This window comes from Vicugna pacos, chromosome 6, assembly GCF_048564905.1.
Source record: "Vicugna pacos chromosome 6, VicPac4, whole genome shotgun sequence".
NCBI classification, from domain to species: domain Eukaryota; kingdom Metazoa; phylum Chordata; class Mammalia; order Artiodactyla; family Camelidae; genus Vicugna; species Vicugna pacos.
The window spans coordinates 83,794,236-83,813,517 of record NC_132992.1 but is presented as its reverse complement, the minus strand read 5'-3'; the positions used below and the strand labels follow the sequence as shown (position 1 = coordinate 83,813,517).

Sequence of the window (19,282 nt, the reverse complement as noted above, 5' to 3'; positions counted from 1 at the left end):
ACATGCTGCAGTAGGTATGGACCTTGAGAACATTACACTAAGTGAAAGAAGTCAGATATAAAAGGTCACATATTGTATGCTTCCATGTATGTGAAATATCTGGAAAAGGGAAATCCATAGTCAGAAAGTGGATTAGTGGTTGCCAGGGTCTGGGAGGAGTGGGGAATGGGGAGCAACTGCTAATGGGTGTGGGATTTCTTTTTGGGGTGATGCAGATGTTCTGGAAATAGCTAGTGGTGATGGGTCCGCAACTATGTGAAAATACTAAAGCCACTGAGTTGTACGTTCAAACAAATGAATTTTGTGATATGTGAGTAATATGTCAATACAACTGTTATTAAAAATGTATATAAAGATAATATAACAGATGAATAAATCCTGCCGCTTGGAGACCTGCCAGAGTACTGTTACCTAAAGATAATAGTGATGTAACGAACAATCATGATAGTTACTGGGCCGTGAGTGCCCACCACGCGCCAGGAACTGTTCTAAGCACATAACGGTTTACACATAACGTCAGCTGCGGAGGAGGGACCAGGGAGCCTGGCTCCAGCCCACATGCTCAGCCGCTAGGGGGTACTGCTTTACACGTGGATTCAGGTAAACCCGAGACACGTGCGAGTGTATGGAGAGGCTAAGAGCAAGGACTCAGAGTCATACGTGACACCTCAGAGCCCCAGTTCCCTCCCCTCTGAAATGAGGCTGATAGTAGATTCTCCCTCCTTCTTGGGAAGATTGGAAAATTATGTCAAACTCTCAGAAGGGTGTCTGGCATGTAGGTAGCGCTCACTGCATGTTATTATGAATATCCTATGGTTACTAAGCAGAGACTTGAAGAGCATTAATTCAAATTATTTAGTGAACATTTCAGGTTGAATCAGCATCTCATTTGCTCACAGAATTATAAAGCTGGAAGGGACATTATAAGATCATCTGCTGTAGCAAGTGAATGTCTGATTCAGGGCTTGTCATCTCCTTCTTTATAAGCTGGGTGTGTGTGTGTGTGTGTGTGTGTGTGTGTACGTGCACACCTCCTCAGAGGAATATGATGACTCTGGAAGGAAGACAGCAACTTCTTAAAGCACCCAGAAGGGGCTACCCACGGCTCCCAGCCCAGAGACCACTAAAAACCACGGAAGCTCTGGATTAACAAGGACTTCACAGGAGGTCCAGGGCAGCCCTGACCCCTCAGCGTTTGCGGGTTTCCCTCAGCATCCTTGCTCTGCAGCCTGCGTCGGGGCTTGTCTTGAGTTGAGTGCGTCTGGCACCTGTGGGAACCCGGCTGTTCTAGAGGCGAGAACCTGGAGTTGCCCCTGCCAGCACTTTGCTGTGAGAATCTTGAATCACTTTTCCAAGTTTCTTTTTAGCCTTGGAATTTGAGATCCCTGGAAATTGTCCTACTGTCTTTGAAGTCCTTGCCACAGAGGCCTGGTATTGTAATAAAGGTTTTCTGGTACTTCCAGTTATAAACTCCCCTGTGGGTCATGTTACAGCAAAGCATCAGAGTGTACCTGTCCCGGGCCTGGCTTCAGAGATGCGGTTAAGATAAATGAGGAAACGAAGCCTAATGTTGTAGTACATAGTTCCTATAATTATATTTTATGGCCTTTTATTGTGTTGCATAACTCCGTAAGAAATTAATTCCCTGTTCATTTTAATGCGATTAAAAAAATCAAAATATTTGTTTTGGCTGTTATTCCTCCAAAGTCATACAGCTCCAGATGGTATCCCAGAAGTTCAACTCTCATGACACAGACAAGGACCGGGAGGCCTGGCGACCCAGGGGCTTGCCTAGGGTGATGCAGCTCTTGGTGGGAAAGGACACCACTGCCCTGAGGCTCTGGACTTTGATTTCTATGCCTTTACAATTTGAAACTCATTTTTATTGTCACTCCTGTTATCAGACACTGAATATGCTGTCTGCAGCTCGGTGAGGCAGGATATTGTGAGCAGTTTGGGGGTCGGGTAGACCAGGGGTCGAAACTTGGCTCTGCCGTTTATTAGCTGTGGGGCCTGAAGTTCACTTTTATCTATAAGGTGCTATTAACACCTTCCTTGCCACGGTGGCTGTGGGGATTTGAAGTAAGTGGTGTGTGTCAAACCCTAGGCATAGTCCTGGGTGCTGAGTAGGGCCTTGAGAAATGAACCTTTACAGTTATTGAAACTCTTCAATCTTACATGCTCAGATCAGGCTCCTGGCTGAGGGATCTCAAATTTAGTAAATCCTGAAAGTATTTGGGAGTGTTAACCTATCAGTGATCACTGGATTTTTTTTTTTTTTTTGGCAATGAGATGTGTAGCTCTCCACTAACTCAGCCGAACCTCCAAGGATGTGTAGCTCTTGAGGAAATAAAATGGAGCTCCTTTTCAGAGATGATGAAACCTTGGTTTGGAAGGAAACAAAGGATGGGGAGTCCAGTTTGCCATGTTACGCTCTGTAAGATACACCTGAACAGAGCAATGTGGAGGCTGAGTGCATTGGAGCTCTTACATGTCCAGGGTCCTCAGCTGCTCCTCACTGCCTAGTGCTCCTCTCAACCATGATGTCCCACTGCTTCCCCCGCGTCTGCACAGCACCTCCACTTCCCGGAGCCCACCCTGCCTCAGACTTTTGGAGTATCACCTGGGGCAGGAGCCACTTGTCCCAGCTCATGGGCCCCCTTGTAATCTCCAGTTCTGGCCCCTGCACAGATCTTTGGCAAGTCATTGAGCTCCTGTTTCTTTTCCTACAAGATTTGGACAAGGACAGTACCTGTTAGACAGAACTCAAATTACTAATGCATGTGGAAGAGCTTTGAAGCAGTCAAATGGGACCTAAATGATTTTATTATCATTAGTTTAGTTAAAATGTGTTATTACTCTTCACAGAAAGGAACTTTCAGAATCAGAAATGAGTCTATCTGTGGGAATTTCCACAGGGAAGGGAGATAAATTTGGGGTCCAGTGGCTACTCAGCATTCTTGAAATCACGACACATAATCAGCCACTTTTTTCACCCTTGCTTTTAAGCTGGCCTTGATGACTGGTCACGGAACACTTAGATTCTATTCTTTTTTTACACAGCTTTGACTTTGGAGTTGCAGATCATATTGAGATGTTCATTAGGCATTGCTGTCACACCAGCTGTTTATCAAATCTGTTTTTCCCTTTTTTGTCATGCATTCCTCTGGAAAAGAAAAGTGACTAAAAGCATTATTGATGATAGCTATCCAAACTGACAAGGCGTCATCTGACATTTTAATGGGGGCCAATTTGGACCATGACCTCTGGACTCTGCTTCTCAGACAGTGTTGATCTGATCCCAGACACTTGAAAATTTATAGTCAAGTCCAGAGGTCCTGTACACCGCCTTTGACAGATAACTGAGCTGCACAGCCATGAATTCACTGTGGTAAACAACTCTGCTGCTGCTCTGAGATGTGCGCAGGGACCGTGGAACGAACGTCACAGCATCTGAGAGAAAGAAAGGAGCAGTATTTACCATAAAAGGCCTCCTACCTGAGAATGGACTCCTTGTCAAGGACCCATTTGCCAGCCAAGACGTTGGGTGTCCACGTTTCTGCCTGATTAGAATAGGAATCCACAGAACACAGCGCTCTCCTCACGGTGGAGTAAGTTGTGTAGCTGAAGTGAATATTCTTACTGACTCTGCCTGGCTGTGAATTGCAGCCCTAGATGACTGGATTTCAGAGATTTCAGAACACACAGTACAGGTGACAGTCGAACTGTGTTGAGCTGGATTTTCACTTTCTTTGACTCCGTGGGCTTGGCAGGTCCCTGAGGGCCTGGGTCATCTTTGTGCACATTAGTGGTCAGAGTCCATCCTGTAGTAGTAGAGAGTGCCAAAGACTAGACCCACTTCTTCCTGGCCCTTTGACACACTCTGGAGAATTTGCTTCCTTCGTATTAAATCCCTGATATCAACTTGCATATTATTTGATTGCTTCTCATACAAGCAGAAGGCAGATTATGAAACAATTTCTTTCTTTTTGTTGTCTTCTGGTGGTTTTAGTTTTGCACAAATGAGCACTTAAAGCACATTTAGGAGTGGTATTTGTTCAGTTTATCTTGTATTCTCCTTCAGAGAAAATTTCAAGAGGTTGAAACAGAGTTTACACTGGAGAGAGACTGCTAAGTGATTTTTTTTTTTTTTTGCAAATGCATTAACAACTTTGGCTCTAAATGGAAAGGGAGTGAATATTGAGCACTGAGGACTGGAGGGACATTAAAACAGTTATTATATCTATTCTTCACATTCAAAGTTTAGTAGAGACATAGAAGTTAAAAATAGACCTAAATCTGATTTCTAGAGATGAAACTTACCAATGTCTAAGGTGGAAAACACACTGAATGTGATTAATGGCAGATTAGACATTGAAGAAAAGATTAGTGAACTTGAAGATGTCACAACAAACTCCATCCAGAGTGAAACAGAGTGATTTTTGTTTAAACTGGAAAGAGCACAAGTGAGTTGTGGGATAACTTCAAGTGGCCCAATATGTGTATAATTGGAGTCCCCTAAGGAAGGCGGAGGGTAACAACAGCAACAAAACTTGACATAATGGCTGAATGTTTCTCGAATTTTATGAAAACTGTAAATCCTCAGATCCAGAAAATTCAGTAAAGCCCAAGTACAAGAAACATGAAGAAAACAAAACCAGAGCATGTTGTAATCCAAACTGCTCCCAGCCGGTGATAGAGAGAAATCTTAAAAGCAGCCAGAAAAAAAGACACATTACATGCAGGTGAATAAACATAACGGCAACAGCAGATTTATTGTCAAAAGCCATGCGAGTGAGAATCCATAGAGCAACATCTTTAGTCCTGGGGGGTGGGGGACATGGGGGGAAGCAAGCTGTAAACCCTGAATCCCACACTCAGTGAAAGTATTCTCAAACGTAAAGGCCAAATAAAGCCTTTTTCAGACATACAGTGATGGAAAGAGCTCATCACCAGCTGAGCTGCACTACAAGAAATGTTGAAGGAATCCCTTTAAGTAGGATACCAGAAAGAAACACGAATCTACACAAAGGAACAAAGAGCACTGGAAACTGTAACAATATGGGTAACTCTATCAGTTTTTCCTCCTTATTTAAGTGTCTTTAAAAGATAACTGACCATTTCAAGTAAAAGTAATAATCGTGTAATGTGGGATTTATAATCTGTGTAAAAGTATAGAGTATATAATAAGAAAATAAGAACTGGAAAGAGAGAAATGGTAGTATGCGATAGTAAAATTATGTGGTATAATGTCAATAATAGTAAACCTTAAAGCAACCACTGACAGTTATGCTCAGAGACTTCAATACCCAGTTTCAATAAATGACAGAACAAGTAGACAGATGATCAGTAAGGATAAAGAAACCTTGCACAACACAATCTACTAGTTTTACCTAGTTGACATTTATATGTCACTCCACCCAACAGCAGAATATATGTTCTTTTCAAGATTCTTATGAAGATTGACCATACTCTGGGCAAGAAGCAAGTTTCAAGAAACTTAGAGGGGGAGGTTCCAGTATGTTCTCTGACCTGTGTTGGGATCCCCAAGACCACCCTCAGATCAGTGATTCACTAGAACTCAGGAAAGCTGTCATACTCATGATGAGTTTATCACAGCAAAAACCTGCAGATTAAAATTAGTAAAGGCCAAAGGTGCATAGGGCAGAGTCCAGAAGAGACCAGGCTCAAGATTTAAGTCATCTTCTCCCAGTGGGTGGTATGGACAGCACTTATTCTCTGAGCGATGATGCAGAAACACTACACTAATGGTGTACTGCCAGTTGGGGAAGCTTGCTCAGGCCACCATGTCCAGCGTTTGTATGAGGTATGAGTCATGTAGGCATAGAGTGCCCGTGGGACTTAATTATTCATTCTCTAGTCTCTCTAGAGATCATACTGATACAGTATGACTCAAGACCTACACCATAAATCACATTCTAAGTAGAACTATCTGGTGTGGCCTGAGGACCCAGATGTACAAAGACATTCTTATCAGGTAGGATATTCCAAGGGCTTAGAGCTTCTCTCCCAGCTCTCCCAGCTGGTCAAAGGCCAGTCCTTTCTCTGCAGTGTGCAGAATTTGAACATCTCAAGTCTGTTTAGCCCTTTGCTACACAGACCACAATGGAATTCATTTAGAAATCAATAACAAAGATCTTTGGACAACACCCAAGTATTTGGAAACTAAATAACATATTTCTAAAGAAGAATTCAAAAGTTAAGTTAGAAAGTATTGTGAGCTGAGTGAAAATTAAAGCACAATATATCAAAATTTGTAGGATACTGCTAAAGCAGTACTTAGTGAGATTTATAACACTAAATGCCTATATTAGGAAAGAAAAAAGGTCTCAGCTTTATACTTTGGCTTCCACCTTAAGAAACTGGAAAATGAAGAGTAAATTAAATCCAGTGTGTGCAGAAGAAAGGAAATAATAAAGATCAGAGCAGACATAAATGAAATAGGAAACAAGGAAAGTAATAGAGAAAAATCCATGAAACTAAAATCAATGAAATCAAGAGATCTTTATTGAGAATTTCAACAAAACTGATAAACCATTAGCCAGACTGTTAAAGGTAATTAAAAGAGAGGACACAAATTGTCAATGTCAGGAATAAGAGAGATGTCACCATGAGAGACTCTACAGATGCTGAAAGGATCAGGGAGCATTGTAACCAACACCACACCAATACATCTGACAACTCGGGAGAAATGGACAAACTACTTACAGGATATAAACTACCAAAGCTCACTGAAGAACAAAGATAATCTGAACAACGCTAAATCAAAGAAATAGAATTTATAGTTAGAAAGTTTCCCACAAAGAAAACTGCAGGCCAAGATGACTTTGCTGGAAAAGTCTACCAAACATTTAAGAACAAAATAATAATTCTACATGAACTCTTCCAGGAAGTTAAAGAGGAGGGAATACTTCTCAAGTCATCTTGTGAAGTTAGCACTTAACCTTAATACGAAAACCAGACAGAGAGATTACAAGGAAACTGTAGACAAATACTCCTCATGAACATAGATGGAAAAAAATCCAAGCAAAAATTTTAACAAATCAAATCTAACAATATAGGACTGTTGAAGGATAACACATCATGGTCAATAGGTTTATCTCAGAAAGTTTGGTTTAACATTTGAAAAAGCAATCGATGTAATTCACCACATTAAGAAACTAAAAAAGAAAAAGCCGTATGATTATCTCAAAAGATGGAAAAAGGAACTGAGAAAATCCAGCATCCATTTTTGATATAAATGCTTAGCAAAATTAGTGTGGAAGGGGTTTTCCGCAACCTAAAAAAGGGCACCTGTGAAAACCTTATAGTTAACATGAAACTTAGTGTGAAAGGCTGCTTTCTCCCTAAGATCAGAAATGAGATAAGGACGTCTGCTCTCACTGCTACTGTTCAACATTGTGCTAGAGGTTCTTGACAGGGCACTAAAGCATCAAGGCAATAAATAGAAATAAAAGGCATCCAGATTGGAAAGAGGAAGTAAAACTGTCTTTATTTGCAAACAACATGATTGTGTGAAATTTTTATGGAATCTACAAAAACGGTAGCAGAACTAGTAAGTGGATTTAGCATGGTTACAGAATACAAGCTCAGAATTCAAAAATCATTGTATTTCTGTATATTAACAGTGAACCAAAGGAAATTAAAATTAAAACAGTACCTTATAACAGCGTAATAAATATGGAATACTTAAGGGTAAATCTGAGAAAAGGTGTGCAAGACATGCGCCCTGAAAGCTACAAACCATCGCTGAGAGCTGCTAAAGAAGACGTACGTGAATAAAGAGACATGCTGTGTGCATGGGTTGGAGAATTCAATACCATTTAGATTTCAGTTCTCCCCAAATCGACCTACAGATTCAACACAAATCAATCAAAATCCCAGCCAACTTTTTAGAAATTGACAAGCAAATTTTATGTGGAAATGCAAGGGACTAAGAGTAGCCAAAAAAGTGAAAAAGAAGAATAAAATTGGAGCACTAACACTACTTTTAAAATTCATAAAGATGCAGTAGTCAAGACTGGGTGATATTGGCATAAATAAAGACAAAAGATCATTGGATCAGAATAGAGGGTCTAGAAATAGCCTCACGTGTTTATGCCCATCTGAGTTTTTACAGAAGTGCAAGGCAACTCAATGGAGAAAGGAAGATCTTCAATAAGTATACTGGAACATTCAGATGTCTTTTTGCAAAGAACTAAACATTGATCTATACCTTGCAACATACACAAAAATTACTTTTTAATGGATTATAGACCTAGATGTAAAGCCTGAAAGTGTAAAAATTCTAGAAGAACGTATAGGAGGAGAAACCCTTTGTAACCTTTTGAAGACATGAAACCAAAAGCACAGTCTGTGAAAGAAAATATTGGTAAATTTGACTTTGTCAAAATTAAAAATTTCCAGTTGTCAAAAGACATGTTAAAGGAATGAAAACACAAGTCACGGACTGAGAGAAAATATTTGCAAATCACATATCTGATAGAGGGTTTGTATTCAGAATATAAGGAGAACTCTCAAAACTCAATAATAAGAAAACAAACAACCCAATAAAAGTGACTAAAAGATTTTAATAGGCACTTCACCAAGGAAGATGTATGGATAACAAACAAGCACGTGAAAAGATGGAAATGCAAATTAAAACCGCAGTGAGTTACTCCTCACATCCCCTTAGATGGCTATAACACAATAGTCAATAACAAGTGTTGACAGGAATGTGGAGAAACTGGAACCCTCATTGCTGGTGGGAATACAAAATGCTATAGCCACTTTGGAAAACAGGTGTTTCTTAAACAGTTAAAAATAAATTTACTATCTGACCCAGCAATTCTACCCCTAGTTATCTACCCAAGAGAATTAAAAACATATGTCTACACATAAAAATTATACATGAGTGTTCACAGCAGCATTATTCATAATAGCCAAAAAGGAAACAGCCCAAAGTCCATTACTGGCAAGTGAACAGATAAAATGCAACATACAACATACACCATACAGCAGTGAAAAGAAATGGAGCATTGCTATTAACTTAGATGAACGTCGAAAACATTATGCTAAGTGAAAGAAGCTAGACACAAAATACCACGTATTCTATGATTCTGTTTTTATGAAATGTCCAGAAAAGGTAAATCTACGGAGACGGAAAGCAGATTAGTGGTTGCCTGAAGGCTGGGGGTGAGAATAGGGATCAGCTTCTTTTGGCAGAAAGGATCGTTTGGGGATGGTGGAAATATTCTAAAACTGGATTGCGCTGATGGCTGCACAACTCTATGAGTTATTAAAAATTGTTGAATTTTACTTAAAGTAAATGAATTCTATGGCATGTAAATTATCTCTCAGCAGAGCTATTTTTTTTAAAAAATGGTATACAGTGGTCCAGACAGACAGATTTTCAGCTTGAATATCAAATGGTGCTTTCTGTGGATGTTGTTACTGGTGCTCCGTTTTGATGTTCCGTTTTGTCCTTAGAGAGGGTGGAGAATATGCTTCTCTAATGTTATCTGGCCAGCAATAGTAAAAAATTAAGTCCTATGAAAAATAACTCACCGTTTTTGTATGTTTGAATTTTAGGACTTTGTTTAGAGAAGTTGCCTATTTCCTCTTCTGCCAGTAATCTCCACGTGGACCGGGAACAGGATGTCATCACCTGTTACGAAAAAGCGGGGGACATTGCACTCCTGTACCTCCAAGAGATAGAAAGGGTAAGTGAGGACCATGTCTTCGTTCAGTTGATAATTTTTTACAATTTCAAATCAGACTGTACAGAACTGTGATCACTCTCTGGAAGCCTTCAGCTTGTCTGTCTCTGGGTGCAAAGCTTTACTTGTAATCTTTAATGCTATGGAGAATGTGGTGGTGAATGCGGCACCTTGAAAATAGATGGGTCAATGTTTGGGAAGCATTTTAACATCCTCTGGGCAGAAATGACAGTACACATCTATTCATACCCTCAGTGTCCTGAGACTGGCCAATCATTCCTGTTCTCATATGCAAAATGGGTCGAGCTTCACTTGTTCTTGTGTGGACTATGTACCGACAGAGGATACATCTGGGATTGAGAAGCTTTCCCTCAGTGGTCATGCCAGGGTCTCCTGGGGACTCTGAACTGAGCTACCGGGAGCAGGTGGTGTATCCCTGAGATCATCTGGGATGGTTTTCTCCCAGCAGCCAGTGGTTAGCCTCTGGTGTGGGGAGAACCAGCAGCTGAGCTGAGGGCCTCCTGAGCAGAGAACGAGTGAGCGAGGGACCCTGAGTTCACACGCTCAGGCAGAGGAGGCTGGAGGCCGGATGGGGATGGGGATGTGTGGGCAACTGGTCTGTTTAGAAGGATCACTGGCTTTTGGCTCCACACTTTACTGTTACTTCCCTCACTTCTCAGCTTCGATTTTCCCGTCTGTGAAAGGAGCCTAATAGTGGTCCCTACTTCATGGAGTTCTTGTGGGGATTCTAAAAGGCCATGTAAATAAAGGCACCTAGCCCAGATTCAGGACCATATTGGATTCTTGGTCAGTGTCACTTGTTTTTACCAGTAGCCCTAGCTCCTAGCCACGTCTGCCCCCGCAGTTTCCTGGCGTTCTAACCAAGGCTTGACCCTGGTGTTTTCCCCTTCAGACCCAGACGTGTATCCTGTGAGATTGTCTGAAATGATTAGAAGTCCTGTGAGACTTTGAAAATTGTCCGCATCTTGTTTCCCATCAACCTCATGGGCTCTCTGTTTCCTTGAGGACTAGAGAAGGACTGTCACAGGCTTGCTAGTTTTTGTTATTCTGTAAGTGTGCAGACTGGACGTAATTTCTTTCATGAATCTTTGTAGTGTGTTGGTGGGTGTGACAAGGATCAGAATTAGCCTTTAAGAGCAGGGAGAGTAGGGTGAGAGCCCCAGAGGAGAGGTGGAACATGGTGGGAGTGGTGTCTTACCTGGTCTCCACCCGGATGGGTTGTAAACCACGGTTCATCACGTCCAGGAATTCAGGAAGATATTCCGGCTGTCTTGTCACAATGTTGTTGTATCAGAAGTCTGCAATGAGAAGGGAATTATTTGTTATCCAGAATTTATGACACGATCTTTAGAGAAATGATGATGCAGCTTGCTTTTTAAATCCACAGTTTTCGCCGTCTGCCTCCTTGACGGCCAGTGTCTGGCAGCGAGAAGTCTGCTTACCCTGGCTAAGCTGTTCTGGGGACCTCTCAGTCCTTGCCACTTAGAGGACCTGCATCTGCAGTTTATTCTCTAACTGTGGTCCGGCTCTGTCACGCTGGGGCTCCCTCCTCCTGGCTGGGAGAATGGAGGTTCATCTGTTAACGTGTGTCTTTAACGACATGGGAATCGGCAGACCTGGGTGTGCCTCCTGCTGTGTTCACTTATAACCACCTATTCGCCACTGAGTCTTTAGCCAGACCGTCAGGGAGACTCATATAATCATAGGATTTAAAATAACGATTTTTCATGGTTTTGAGGAAAGAGTGATCACAGAATGTTAGGTTTTGAGAAGAAAATGGAGGCCCAGAAAGAGAAAGACCAAGGACACACAGGAAGTCCGGGCCAAAGCTGAGCTTAGAACCCAGCTCTCCTGACACCTGGTTGAGTGTCACTCACTTCATCATCCCCGGCTGCTACCATAACTGTGGAACCCTGTAGTTTCTCACACCCTTCGACATAGAAAGTGCTCAGTGCATATGTGACCAAGCAAGCCGTAGCTCTTAGTCACGCGGGGAAGCTGCTTCAGCCTGGGCTTTAATGTCAGGGTAAGTCGATGACTTTCCCGTTTCTGGCTCTGAGTTCTCCTTCATGGGAAACCGCTTTGGGCCTCCCCAGTTCCAGCAAGCTGGGATACTAGCAGCGAGAGATTGAATGAACCGAGTATCTGTTCTGACTGTAGTAGATGCTCCAGAAATTACCTGTGATTGATAAGACTTCTAGGGGGAAAATGACCTTCCTTAAGTGACCCCTGGGCTTAGTGGAAGTTCAAGGGTTTTTATGAGGCAAGATAATGGGTGCTATGCAGAAGAAGGTACCTGTTTGGCCTTTTTTTAAAAAAAAACAAACTTGAATGATTTTAAAAGTTATGCTAAATTGAAAGCAAATGTTAGGGAAATAAAATCTGAATGAAATAAAAGGCTGGGGCAAGTTGGATAAATAGTGCTTTGCTTTTCCAGGCAGGCAGCTCTCTCAGGGAGGAAAGCCGGTGCCCTCTGTTGCTGTGTTTATTCTGCTGGGCAGGGGCAGTCTCCGTGGCTCTGCCCTCATCCCCAGCCACTCTATAGTGAAGAAACTTCTGTTTGCCTGGACTTTTTCTTTTTTTTTTTTGCATTTTATTTATTACTGTTGGTCTTGACATCATTCACTGGCAAGGATAAAATTTGGGGAGAACTTTGAGGGCAGTTTGGAGTACTGTAGAAAATGTTTTTTCATAAACTAGAACTACCAATTTGTGTTTCCAAGGCAGCCTCATTCCTTGAGTTTCTCTTAAAGTGGGTATGTTTAGTGATATTAGAGTTGTTTGTTTCCTGAGGAGCAGTGGCTCTTCAGCGAGGGGACTGACTGTGACTTCCCCTCGAGGTGGTGGACTTCTGCTGTGAAAGGCAGCAGACCGAAGGGGCTGTTGGGATCCTGGCCTTGCCACCTCTTAGCTGTGGGGCATCGGGCAAGTTACTCAGCCTCTCTGTGCTTTCTCAGGATCCTCATCCGTGATACAGCGATAACAATTGCTGTAGGGCTGTTGTGAGGATGGAATGGGTTAACTCATGTGCTCCCCAGTACATGTTCAGCACACAGTAAATGTTAGCTTTGTTGTCATTATCTGCTCCTGTGTCACCTGGCAGTGGAATCTTTCCTAACCTTGGAAGATTTCAGATACTCAGATGAAAATATGCAGTATTATAAACATGCTATTTTATTAAAAGTGTGAAATAATTTTAAAGAGATCTACATGGAGTAATTTTTTCAGGAGAATTTGGTTTTCCGTCTCTTGTGTGGAAGCTAAGGGGACAACAACTTGCCAGGAGTCCCCTGTATCATTCATATCTGGGGTCTGAATTTCTGTTCACCCCAGCTGTTTGATCTTGGTCTAGTTGTTTATTTCTGTTCCTTTCAGCTTCCCACTTCCATGGTGGAGCTGATACTGCCTGATGTGTCTCAGGCTAGAAAACCAGTGAGCCACCAGTGTTTCTGCCCAGTACGATAGGAGTTTCCATGTGTCATTCTCCCTCCTTGTTTCAAACGTGGAGGTGGGACCAAAGAAAATTTGAATACACAAAAGTCGTGTACATTGAATACTTGTTTAGTGTTGTCCTTGTTCTGTTAGGGTTACAGAGACGTCTACTCATAGTTTTCTCTGATAGTTTGTTCTCTAAAGGGGAATAGAAGATACCTCCAAAATTGTGCATATAGGATAATGTAATCAAATAAATCAAATTAGAACGGACGGAATCAGAAAATGACATGGGATGGTCTTGATTAGTTTATCTTCGGACGAGGCCATTGCACCAACAGTAAATAAAGTTACCCGCCCCCAAGGAGCTCTAGGGGTGCAATGATAGGAATAAAGATGACTTCATCCTTGAGTTTCAGAATATGAGCCCTGCTCTTGGCAGATGAAATCATCCTGTCTCTGTCCTTTGCGTGCACCAGCCAACCAGCTGGTTATGGCTTTCTTGAGCAGAAGCAGTGCCAGGGTGGAACTTTACCTTCTGCTGACAGTTCATTCCTTTCCACCCTATTTTAGAAAAGAAGTTAATGTTAAGTTATGGGACATCTATAGATTTTTTTTAAACGCCCCCCTTCCCCGGGCTGTTAGAGCGCTAAAGTTTTAAGAAGAAACAACGTCTGCCCAAATATTGCAGGGCCCAGACCATCTGGAGTTGTTCACTAGTCATCGTGCTCAGTCCTGGGGTATATTACGTGGTCACTACAGGAAGAACTCGCAGTGACCTAGCTGTGGTGTTGGATTCAGAACCGGATTAGATTAAGGTTACTGTGTGTCTTGAACTCAAACCAGATGTCCTAGGAGAAGTACCCAGTGCTGCAGGTGTGGCAGGCAGGGTGTGACTCAGGAGGTCCATGTGGCTGTGCTTTTGTATTTAAAATGAGTGACGATAAAGAAAAGAAAGATTCTTTCTTCTCTTCCCCTTTCCAGTCCCTATCTTTTTACTCAAGCCAGAGCAGCGGGTTGTAGTTCATGACTTAATGTCATATATCTGATTAAATTACTTCCTTAAAGAAATGTCAAGAAACTGATGGGCCAGGAAGTTGCTTGACTTTGAGCCTGCCATCTGACTGGTTGGGAGAGGAGACTACAACACACTTAAAACTGAGTTACAAAGGAAGAGTAGCTTATTTTAATATTTGTATATTCTTGGTCAGTCTTTGCCCTTATAATTTTATAACATTAAAGAGTTTTATGTCTGTTTGTTTTTACTCAACATTAGGCCAGAACTTTAAAGTGTTTTCATGGCTATATAATATTCTATCAAGTGGACAACCTCTCTGATATAGTTCGCTTACAATTGGATATCACCTGCTTTTATGATGCTGTGATGCCAGCTTCCTTCAGGTAACCCTTCCCTTGCTTTGCATTGTTTCCTAAGAGTAAGTTCCAAGAAGTGGGGACATTTTTATCATTCTTAATACTACATATTGTGTCCAACTGCTTTCTATAAGTCAGACTGACATCTTCTACCTGTGGCAGTACAGGAGGGTAGTGGTTGCTGTGCAGTCTTGAAATGGTTGCAGTTGTTTTAGTTTTTCACTGATTTGCTAGGTAAAAACAGTAACCTGCAGTTTTGGTCTGCATTTCTTTGGCTGTCAGTCAGGTTGAAATTTTTTCCATCTATTTGCTTACTAGCTATATTTTTCTTCTTTTCTTTTTAATCACAGCATTATTGAGATACAATTCATGTACCTTAGAATTTACCCACTTAAAGTATTGAATTCACTGGTTTCTAACATAGTCACAGAGTTTTTCAATGGTCACCAATATTTAATTCTAGAACATTTTCATTATCCCCCCCAAAGAAACCCTGTACCCATTGTCAGTCACTCCTCATTTACCTCCAACTTCCCCAGTCTCTATAGATTTGGATATTCTGGAATTTTCATATAAATAGAACCATACACTATGAGGTCTTTTATGACTGGCTTCTTTGGCTTGGCATAATGTTCTCAAGATTCATCCATATTGTAGCACGTACTGGTACTCCATTTCCTTTTATTGCCAAATAATACGCCATTGTATGGATATACAACATTGTGTTTATCCAGTCATTGTTTTATCACTTACTTAGGTTGTTTCCACTTTGGGCTATTGTAGTAATGCCGCTATAACGATTTGTATATAAGATTTTGTGTGGACAAATGCTTTCATTTTTCTTGAGTATATTCCTAGGAGTGGAATTGCTGGGTCATATGGTAACTTTATGTTTAACCTTGTTGTATTTCTTTTTTTTTTTTTATCTGTTTATGCTTTCTCATTGGTTTTTGAATGTAGTCTTATTCTTAAAATTTAAATGGAGTCTCTATATCATAAATATGTTAACCCTTTATCTATTTGCTCTGAATGATTTCCCAATCAGTAATTTTCCATTTTTAAGTAGCTCATAAATTTTAAATCTGTGTATAATAGTTGAGTCTGATTATCTTTTTTATTACACTTATTTCATTATTTCATTGGTTTTAAAGCTGAAATATTAGGGTAAGCCTTCTCTAGGATTTAAAACGTTTTCAATCATTTTCCATATTTTTATAAACAACTTTTAATTTCTAAATCTCCTTGGAGAGATTTATTTTGGTGTATGATATTAGATATGACTCTAAATTCATGTTTTCCCCAAATTTCAGTGCCACTTTAAGATGATCTTATCTTTCTTTTTTCGTATTTTCTGTCATGTATTTTAAGTGATTCAATAAAATTTTTTATGATATGTTTTAACATCCAAAAGAATCAGTAACTACTTATTGCTCTTATTTTTCAGAGTATCCTTTGTCCTTTCCTGTTGCTACCTCTAGATGCATTTTAGAGTGGTTTTGTTGTGTTCTTGAAAAATCCTGTTGGAATTTGGTTGCATTTTTATCAACTCTGTACATTGCTTTGGAGATTTATATTTAATCTTCACGCATCTATGACCATGATACCTCTTTCCATTTTGTAAGACTTCTTGTTTTGCAGATTTCAGTAGATTTATTATTTCCCAGATCTTTGCTGTATCTATGGCTTTGTGTACAGGATCATTATTTTTCCATTGTATTTTCACATACAGCAGTGCTTTGATTTTTTTTAAATTCAATTGCAAAAACATTTAATGAGTGCCTTCTTTGTTCTGCACACTGTGCTTGACACCAGGGGCAGTAGAAGGAATAAACCACAGTGCACGTCCTTGGGAAACTTATCATTTTCTGAGGAGACAGGTCCATGAACAGTGTGGGATGCTTTGGTGGAGAACACTCAGAATTCTGCAAGCCCAGAGAAGGGTCTTGGACCAGTGTGAAAGTTCAGGGTTGCTCCTAGAAGAGATGACACCTGAGCTGTATCTTGAAGGCTGACAAGGACAGCACTATAGGATCATTAGCCACAACACCTCCTCTATAAAAACAGAGTTGATTCTTTTCATTTTTCTAAGAATATGAATATATGGCAGAGGAATGATTTGTGCTGTTGTTGTTTCTTCCTTTCTAATATTTTCCATTTTACCTCTCTCTCGTGCATCATCTCCAGACTGTTTAAAAACAATGTTAAAATAAAGGTAGTGGAAAATATCCTTACTTTGTTTCTTCTTGAAGGTGACACTATAAAATATCTCCAATAAGGAATGTAATATTTACAAGCTCATTAAGTTTCTCATTTGCAGTTCATAACAATTAGGTAGGTATATATAATGATCCCCATTAATCAGATGGGAACAATGAGATCTGAGAGATCACAGGAGTTGTCCTAAGTCCACAAGTGTTGAGGACTGTCAGAGCCAGACCTTGAACCTGGGTCTTTTGACCTAAAATCTTTGGCTCCTCCGCCTTGCAGTCATGCTTCCTCAGATGCTGGGTGTGTGCCTTCCCCGAAGCCGGCTGTAATTGTTAGGGATCCTTCTCTCACAGGGAAGTGTTTATCCACAGAACAAGTGGTGGCTTCACAGCTGCCAGACAACACTCATGCCCAGACCCATGTGTTAGAGCCTCTTTGCAAGGAAAGGATCAACTCCAAGATGCTTCCGGGCAAACTCTGAGCTAAGCCATTCCCTCTGCCTCCCCACTTGCATTTTCCCCATTTCTCCCATTGATAACCTAAAGCCTCATCCTGGAAGCCCTGACCTGACAGAGTCTTTTGGACTTTGTTCTGCAGGCCAGCGCAGACTAATAGGACAAAGGGGAAGGACCTGGTCTGCCAAGTCAGGTAGACCTGAGTTTCAACACCAGCTGTAACACTCACTAACCATGTGACTTGGGCAGCTCGCTCAGTAGAACAAAGTCTCAGTTTCTCTTCAGTAAAGAGAGGGTAATAGTGTGCATCTCAGTGGGTTTTTGTAGGGGAGTAAATGAGATAGCCTAGGTACCTACCTAGTGCCTAATATATAGTAGGTTACTTTCTTACTGCTCTTTTTTGCTCCATTTCTTATTGGCCCTACAAACTTATTCATTCATCCATTTACTATGTATTTTATTCATTTACTGTGTGTATTGAATGCTTACCCTGCTCTAGACGCTGGAGTAGACACTGGCTATATTAGTAAATGAAATAGATGTGGCAGTTGCAATACCATAGAGGGAAACAGCCAATAATCAAGTAAAAAAATTGATAAACACAATGAAGGAATAGATTAGGATGCTGTGAGGGGGATAACAGAGGCAGGCCTACTTTATGGTCAGGGAAGGCCTTTCTGAGAAGTGACAATCAAGCTGACACCTGAGAGGTGAGAAAGAACCTAAGAGTAACACGATCCAGACTGTGTTATAAAAAATTTTCTGGGCTGCTTGTAGGTGGTGGAAGGGACGTTAAGGAGCAAGAGAGGACATGGAGACTCTATAAGGAGGCTACGGTAGAAATCTCATAGGAAGTGATGGTAGCTTTGATGAGGGTCACGGTTGTGGAAATGGATATATACAGACATATTTGAGAATAATGAGGGAAATGGTGATAGATTCGATGTGAGAGAGTGTCAAGGTGTGAAGGCTCACTCAGCAGCATCTGATTTGGGCAGCTGACTGGATGACATTGGAGTCGCCCCTTGGTATCTGTGGAGGATTGGTTCCAGGACCCCCTGTGAATACCAAAATCTGCAGATGCGCAAGTCCCTTATGTAAAATGGCATAGTACAGTCGGCCCTCCACATCTATAGATGTGGCACCCATGGATACAGAGGGCCAACTGTATTGATTAAGATGGGGTGGTCATAGAGGCTTCAGTTTGGACCTGAACCTGGACTCCTAGGAGTATAATCATGCTCAGAAGTTCTCTGAGGTGGAAGTTAGGTTGCTGTTGTCTTAGGAAGGCATGTGTGAGCTAGGAGGGAGATACCCAGAAATGGGCCCTTGAGGATGAACCCCATCCCTGAAGTCCTGGTGTACAGACCCTTCCTAAGACTGAGGCTGGACCAGGAGATCCAAGAATTTCTCCCTCCCACCACCAGCCACATAACAAACACAGCTCCAAGTAACATGTAACAGCAGAATTCTGCTGGGAAAGGGGCATGAGAGAGACCCCCTCTGTAGCACAAGCACACAGAGACAATTAAACACGCACTTAGACACATCATAGTTAAACTGTTAAAAACCGAAGACAAAAGTCTTGAAGGCAACCAAAGAAGAAGAAATTTTAAATACAGAAGAATAAAGATAAGAATTGTAACAGACTTACCATCAGAAACTATGCAAATTAGAAAACACTGGAAAGACAAAACAAAAACTTTTTTAGAACAAACAAAAGTTGACAGAATACACAACCAATAGACTTGTATGACATGAAATGTTAAAGTTCTTCAAGCAGAAGTAAATACAGATCCACACAGTTAAATAAAGATCATCATAAGTGGTAACAATGAGGGTAAATATAAAAGACTTTTTATTTTTAATTTCCTTAAAAGATAATTGACTGCCTAAACCAAAAATATTAACAATGTATTATAAGATTTATAATATAGAAGTAAAATGTATTGGCAACAATAGCAAAAAGGATAAGGGAGGGGTGGGGAAACAGAAGTATATTGTTATAAGATATTTATACTATATATGAATTGGTATAATGTTGTTTGGAGATAGAATGTGGTAAGCTAAAGA

The 19,282-nt window shown here is 40.9% G+C and overlaps 1 protein-coding gene across 3 annotated transcripts in view; it reads left to right on the top strand.

Annotated features, from left to right (window-relative positions):
- The window catches only part of TTC7B (tetratricopeptide repeat domain 7B), a 222,342-nt gene that overhangs the window by 39,380 nt on the left and 163,680 nt on the right, over positions 1 to 19,282 (top strand). For 2 of the 3 annotated variants that reach the window (XM_072963592.1, XM_072963591.1), the window contains exon 4: positions 9,592 to 9,722. In XM_072963592.1, coding sequence (XP_072819693.1) covers positions 9,592 to 9,722 — 131 coding nt within the window. Of the gene's footprint in view, positions 1 to 9,591; positions 9,723 to 19,282 lie in introns of those variants that run through there. The other variant, XM_072963593.1, reaches the window with a different exon arrangement.